The 7,690-nt window shown below is 35.6% G+C and overlaps 1 protein-coding gene across 1 annotated transcript; it reads left to right on the top strand.

Moving 5' to 3' along the window:
* Positions 6 to 6,317, top strand: LOC107633344 (K(+) efflux antiporter 4; the record flags this gene model as incomplete). The annotated part of the gene is made up of 21 exons (XM_021117344.1): positions 6 to 231; positions 842 to 885; positions 1,236 to 1,294; positions 1,424 to 1,502; positions 1,674 to 1,735; positions 1,858 to 1,933; positions 2,012 to 2,086; positions 2,313 to 2,384; positions 2,478 to 2,561; positions 2,704 to 2,772; positions 3,030 to 3,107; positions 3,276 to 3,364; positions 3,518 to 3,614; positions 3,689 to 3,742; positions 3,941 to 3,987; positions 4,359 to 4,389; positions 4,558 to 4,746; positions 4,843 to 4,920; positions 5,122 to 5,166; positions 5,573 to 5,662; positions 5,765 to 6,317. Coding segments are annotated over 21 exons (1,725 nt in total), but the record flags the coding sequence as incomplete, so codon positions are not given.

The raw sequence follows: 7,690 nt of genomic DNA, 5'->3' as shown, positions 1-7,690 counted from the left end.
TATCGCATTCGATTCTTAACATCCTCCTTCTCTGCGACCTGCTTCTCTTTTGCCCCTCATTCTTCTCTCTCGTCGCTGCTGAGTCGGAGTCCGAGCCGGAGCTTCTCCTCCGGGGAGCCAACGCAACCGCCACCGGCAATGCCTCGCTTGCGAGATCCGGCGAGGATAGCTTCGCCAACATGATTGATCGGGCGCTCGAGAGAGAGTTCCCCGAGAATGAGCAGAATGAAGGTTCGCAGATCTACGTTCTTTTCACTTTTTCTTATTCATACACATTTTCTGTATTTGGCTTGTTTAATTTGGTAGCCGAACCTCTTCTGATCGTGTTTATGAGTTATGCCTGTGAAATATGAATATTCTGAAATGCCGTGAGGTTGCAGTTCCAATTTCCTTTGAATGCCTTAATCTGTAATTTCCGGATTTGAATTGTGAGCTGGACGTGCTTCCGGTTTAGATTCTTCTGCTTTCTTTATTCTCTTAGTAATGCATTTCGTTTCGGTTTTTATGATGAACAAGGAGAACCACTGGAATCCTTTGGGCTTTCGAATATTTTCCTGTCAGGAAGACTATATGAAGTTACTTATATCAGTTTCATCCATTTCTAAAATCATGCAAGGACATGAGGACATTTTAAGTAACGTTAAAGTTTAGAAGTGTGTGCTTATCTTGAAAATACGTATTCTTACAGAAATTGAGAATAGGATGTAATGCATATAAGTAATTTGATCCAACCTTCCTATTTACTTTTATTTTCAATGAACGCGTTGGTATAAACTGACACGTGTGATTGTGGAAAATTTTACTCAAATGAATTTTGGCATATACTTGGATTCTTTTGCAGGTAATGATGCTGGCGGTTTCAACAATAGTGTTGCTGAACAGCAGGTATGTAGCGAATTGCTTTTAGCAATACTGGGCCAATTGTGTCTAGCACTCTAGTCATCATGATTTCAGTAATATAGGTATAGCTCTTGGTCATGGTTCATTCTGTTGGGAATTTAAGTCCACTGTTGATATTTTGTTAGAAGAGAATTGAATTGAGCTTGGATAGAAATCACAATTGATAATGACGTAGATGCATATTTCTCTTATGATGCATCAAATCGTGATTTAGATTTCTTTAGCCGGGTGATGAATTTCATGATGCTTTTAGGGTTTTATGTGCTTGACTGCTTGAGTTATTATTAGCCATTGAATATACTTATGGTCTAATGTCCTTCCTTCTCGTTGTACAGGCTGTTTTGGAAACTGTTGCTAGAGTTAAGTCCAAGAAAAATGAGAGCAAAGAAGAAAAGTAAGCACATCTTTCCTAAAGAAAGAATAGGATTTTTTTTTTCTTTTTATAAGAGGGAACCGACTTTTAAAAATACAAGGCAATAATATAACTATTTTCATTATATGACATTTGATAAGTTTCTGTCAGATCATTTCATATTCATGATGTTTTCCATTTGGATACTGAGAATCGTGCAGAGGATATGCCAACCTTAATTGATCGAAAGGTGTGTTTCATTCAAGCTCCTGAAGTGATATTTCAAACTTTGAGAATGCTATTTATTACCAAAACTTCATCATAATATGCTTGAAATTTCTGTACACTATCTTCTTAAAAGTGGAGGGTTTTTTTTTTCAAAATATATTTTTTTAATGTTTTTCTATTGATTCATCTTCAGGATAATGTGTTTATCATCTCCAATCCCAAGTCAAAGTATCCTGTTCTTCAAGTAGATTTGAGGTTTAGTTATTGTTCTTTACATTTTCAGTTTTCTTTCCTCTTCAAGTAGCATTAACTGTATCTGTGGTTGCAACTTTGAAGTAGTGATGCTGCTAAAACTGTTTGGTATGCCATATTTGCAGATTGATATCAGATCTTGTGGTTGTCATTGTTTCTGCAACATGTGGTGGCATTGCCTTTGCTTGTGCTGGACAACCGGTTTGAACATAAAAATTGCTTTTTCTATTTATATTTCTGCCATATATCTTAAGAGTGGTTACTTATTCAAAATTTCAGGTTATGACAGGATATCTGTTGGCAGGATCACTCATTGGACCTGGTGGCTTGAGTTTTGTTAGTGAAATGGTCCAAGTATGTTGCCCTTATTCTTTTGTTATGTACCCTTAAGATTCCGCCTTTCTTTTCTCCAGTCACATAATTTAAAAAGAAAGGTAGTATGTGAGTGGGACCAAGATGTTATTTATCATGTCTTTATATCATCATATGTGATATGTTGACATCGAGTAGTAAATAAAAATGTAGACCAATTTGTCTTCTAGGTTCTAATAATCTCATATACTGCTTCCATCACTTGCAGGTTGAGACTGTTGCTCAATTTGGTGTTATCTTTTTGCTTTTTGCATTGGGATTAGAATTTTCAACAACAAAGGTTGACTTGTATACTTATATATTCAGTTAGCTTATACTCACATAATTTTAGCTCACCCATATTTTTTATGAACCTGTCTATTCATTTTTACAGCTTCGAGTTGTTCGAGCGGTGGCTATTCTTGGCGGTCTACTTCAAATTTTCTTATTTATGTGCTTGTGTGGAATAACAGCTACGGTATGTTTGATATTTTTACAATACTATCCAAAGGTGATTTGATTCTAATTAAATATACAAACTAAATTTTGGATTTGGGTCCATTTGCTAATATATAGTTGAAATTGTTTTATAAATGAATTCACTTAAATCTTTCCTGCAGCTATGTGGTGGTAAATCATCTGAAGGAATATTTGTGGGTGCATTTCTTTCTATGTCTTCGACAGCAGTGGTAATTTCTTGAACACGTTGTTTCTACTTGTGTTAGATTGTCAAGGAGAAATTTATGTGGCATGACCTGGTGACTGGACTGGTGTAGTTTAGTGAAGTTACTTATTGAATAAATTCTGAAGAATTTAAGCTTTATTTATCACTTTAATTTTTATGGTATTATTCTTCCTGAAGTAACACCAAGACTTCTCTTCAGATATTTTATTTCTGCGTTAAAGTACTGCTACTTAACGCTTTTATTTCTTGTTTGACACATAGGTCTTGAAATTCTTGATGGAAAGGAATAGTGTCAATGCCCTTCATGGTCAGGTTACAATTGGAACACTGATTCTGCAGGTTTGTACTATTATGTTTATATTTCAGATGCATATATATGACTGGAACAGTTCTTCAACCAATTCTTAAAAACAGAGTGCAGACTAATGCTATAAGCTGATATTCTTTATTGAGGTTTTCTCTCACACAATTTCTGATGCAATATTCAAAATCATTGGTTCCTGTCAGGATTGTGCTGTTGGTTTGCTCTTTGCATTGCTTCCAGTATTGGGTGGAACATCAGGTGTTCTTCAGGGAGTAATATCCATGACTAAATCGTGAGTAAATTATACAATTGATTGTGTTCCACTTTGATTTGATGTGCTGATCTGACTAAATTCTTTTTTTTCTTTTTTTTTTTTTGGATGATATACCTATTTCAGTTACTTATTCGGTTATTCCTTATGATTTTACTAATTTCCTTGCTTCAGGTTGGTCATCTTAATTGCTTTTTTGGCCATTTTGTCGATAGTATCTCGTACTTGTGTACCATGGTTTCTTAGGCTTATGATAAGCCTATCATCTCAGGTGAAAATAGAACTATATTCTTCTATTTGAATGTTTTCTTCATACATTAGTTTAACTTCTTTTTTATTGTGCAGACCAATGAACTTTATCAATTGGCATCAGTGGCATTCTGCCTACTTGTGGCTTGGGTGTGTCTTCTTCTATTCTTAATCTTCATTACTTCGCAAAAGTATTTCCTTCTGGATATATCATAGTCTGTTTTGTAATCTAGTATCTATGAGATTGCCCTTTGTCATTATGAAGTCCTGGTCGTTCTTTATATATTTTCTTCTCTGATGCCATCCAAACAACTTTTGCGCCTTTGACAATTTGTTATTTCATTTCAGTGTAGTGATAAGTTGGGTTTAAGTCTTTTGAGTATCTTATATTCTTTGTACTTTCAAACTATCAAAATGTTATGTTTTTAGGAGTTGGAAGCTTCCCAATGGCTCCAACCTCTATAAATTTCCATCCGTTTGATCTTTTCATAACTATTGTAGAAGAATGCAAAATGGCCTTTGATTGTGTTTGTTCCTATTCTTTCTATCCTCAAATTAGTAGTAGGAATTTCCAATGTAACAGAGTAGCCATATAAAAGTTTTATTATTCTCTGTGGGCCATCAACTTAGATGAAGTTGAGTTGGCGTATATATTAAAAGACTTGGTAGTTACAGGGTACATAGGTCCCCCTTCCTTCTTGGCTCTTAGCTCTTGCTACTTGTTTGATTATTCTTTGTTCAAATTTTTATCATTGATGTTGTGTAGCCATAAAGTTATTCCGATGAAATCTTCCTTGGTGAAGGATATAATAATCTTCTCTTCTTTTGTCCCATCTATCAAAGCCAACTTAGCTTAATAAGTTAAAGGCAGTACCCAACTAAATTTCAGGGAAACTTGTTGAAGCAGATAAGTTTAAGAATATTCTCTAATGCTTACTTGAGCTTACCCAATTTGTTGATGTTAGGTTGAGCCAATTCGCAACTTTTTTGCTGCACTGTTCTTGGCCAGCATTGGGATGCTTATACATGTCCATTTTCTTTGGAATCATGTTGACATCTTATTGGCAGCTGTTATACTGGTGATCATCATAAAGACAATTGTAGCTGCATCTGTTGTCAAGGGGTTTGGTTACAACAACAAGACTTCACTTCTTGTAAGATTTGACATCAGTAAATACAATTACATCTACTTGTTGATTACATCATAAGTTTCATTGACGGAGGAACCTTAGGTTATTCTACATGTGTAGGTTGGGATGTCTTTGGCACAAATTGGGGAGTTTGCCTTTGTTCTTCTCAGTCGTGCTTCAAATCTTCATCTAGTGGAGGTGATTGCTTCATCACGAATGTTGGTTTGAGCTTCTTTGTGCTTATGCTTAGGCTTAGGAAGACAATGTACCTTTTCTTCCTAAGTAGTTGGAGACAACTGTAGCACTTTTCGTGGCTGTGTTATTACCATTTGAAGTATGAACTTTATTATTTTGTTGCCTATAAATACTTGTATGCAACTGAACTGATCCTTACTGCAGGGAAAGTTGTATCTATTACTCCTTGGAACAACGGCTCTCAGTCTGGTATGCATCAACTATTTGACAGAATGATAGTTTTACATAGTATTCTAATAAAACATTGTTGATTTATTGTTCTTTCAAGCAATCCCAATGTGTTCATCTGTCATGAGGTCAAATTAGTAATGTTTCTTTAGGTACATAACTATATTATATTCATTTTGTTGTTCATTTGACAATCATAAACATCTATAAGCAGGGTATCATTAGTAACTTTCGAAAGTTTCATTAGGTTATGACTTGGAAGTAATATATTGGGTCTTCCTGTGTAAGAATTCTTATTCTAAAGTTGAACATTATAGCCAATTTCTTGGGTAATCTTATAAAGATTTGATTATGAATTCTCAGGTATTTTTAGTTGATTATGTTATTCGTAGAAATTTTGAAGCTTATGCTGGTGGAAATAATGCAGGTGACTACACCTCTGCTTTTCAAGTTAATTCCTGCCGTGGTACATCTTGGTGCTTTGCTGCGGTGGTTCCCTCCTGATAGTCCATCTGAGGTAACTTCATAGCTTAATTAACTCGGGAGGGGGACTTATAATCTTTTATAGCATTGTTGCATCAAGTCTCGAGAGGATCCTGAATATGATTTATCCTTCCAGATTCCCTATAAGGGGGACAGCTTTCGGTCAGACAGTGCTAAGCGTGTTACTTTGTTGGTTCAAGGCTCTCATAATTCATGATGTTAAAATAGATCAGAAATGCAATTTGCTGCTCTATCAGATGGCTTGTACTTTTGAGGAAGACAGGAAACATAGTGCAAATGAGTTTGTCCAAGAGAATACATTTGCCGTCGTAAAGGAATACATATATACTGCATGCCTTTCGGACCAGTCTCAGGAGACGATCAATGCCAAACGCTGCTGGCAGAGAGGGTCACGAGTTTGAACCGGATCCATTCACTAACATGGTAACTTGGGCCATATTGTTATTAACTTGGGTGGCCTAATTTTGTGTATAAATTAATGTCCAGTCGCTGTTAGTAGGGGCAATTCATTTTAGGTGCATTCCTTTTTTTTTTCTTCTCCACCTCATTATTTTTCTGTTTCTTTAATCCAAATTTTGGGTTGATCGGTTTTCAAATATGTATAAGTTGTTCTGTAAAAGTCTAGAAATCAAGGCAATAATCAAATTCAAATGTATCATGTTGCGATCCCTGGAGTTACTGTGCCGCTCTTCTTTAAACAATTAAACTGCTTATGACCATGACCCAGATGTGGTGTGTACAAGAGAGAGACATAAATCCACGAAAGTCATTTTAATTAAGATTGAGAGCATGCTTTCTGAAGCAAAACTTAAGCTAACCCCATCCACTTAATCCAGGGTTGGACTGGATACGTATGATTGGATGGATCCCAACTTCATAGACACCGGAAAAATTATTCTTCTCTTTAGAGCAAAATATGTTCATTCTCCCCTAACCCTATCTAGCATCTACCTTTAAATCTCATATTAAGGATCAAGATTACTTCATGCATGAAGAATGTGAAAGAACGTCTCTTAGCTCTTTAACTACACATATCTAATTATCTACCCTTTTAGGCTCTTATAAGTTATAACAACTGCTATGTTCTGATGAACGATAACGGGTGAAATAATAAAGAGGAGTGATTTATTTGGCTAAAGGTGTATGATTGCAAACGATTTTAAAGTGGATGGTTGGATGGCAAAGAGTTGAATGACAATGAATGAAATGATGACATCTTGTCTATTTCTTGCTACTCGAACTCCTCAAATTTTTTGTTCCTCTAACACGGGTCAACGAGAGGAATAAACTACATGACGTGTGTGTGTATATTTTACTTTATTTTATCCTCTAAAGAAAACAATCTTCCGTTTGATCCTCCAATATGGAGAGGCAAAAGAATTGGAGAGTTTATCTCTCCTTACAATTCCAGTAGCAGTTAAAGTAATTCTCAAATGCAATCTCAGTAAGATAAATCACTTGTTCCTCTAATTATAATTCCTCTTAACATAGCATCAAATTCAGCATAGCAAGAATGTCTTGTAACTTTTGGTCTCTCTCGTGGTTTTGTGCCCTAGTTTTTGCGGTGCACGTGCGTGCAGACGAGATAAAGAAGATGGAGAGTAAGAAGGTGTGTGTTGCATTTGTGTAACGGGATGGCGTTATTAGAAATTAGAAGCGTGTGCATGCATGGGCGTCAGAATGGTGAGTCATGATGGTAATTAATGAATGGTTGTGATGAGGCCGGTCTCTGGCAAATAATCCAATGGAAATGTAATTAATAAGAGAAAGTATAGGGAGCCAATGACCTAAGCGTACAATGTGTACAATGAAAGTTTAGAAAGTATTAGAGATATGATTATTAGTGTTACATTGTCCTATCAGGTTATACTTTTGGGATGAGTGGTTTCAGGATATGGTATTAGAGTTCCAAAATTGTACGCTTAGGCCATTGGCTCCCTAGCACTACTCAAATTTTTAACGCATATTTTGATTACCCGTTTAATTCACTTTATATTAACTTTTCCTGTTTTAATTGTTATAATTGAGAGATATTTTTAAT

Source organism: Arachis ipaensis, chromosome B03, assembly GCF_000816755.2.
Source record: "Arachis ipaensis cultivar K30076 chromosome B03, Araip1.1, whole genome shotgun sequence".
Lineage (NCBI taxonomy): Eukaryota > Viridiplantae > Streptophyta > Magnoliopsida > Fabales > Fabaceae > Arachis > Arachis ipaensis.
This window is presented reverse-complemented; position numbering and strand designations above follow the sequence as displayed.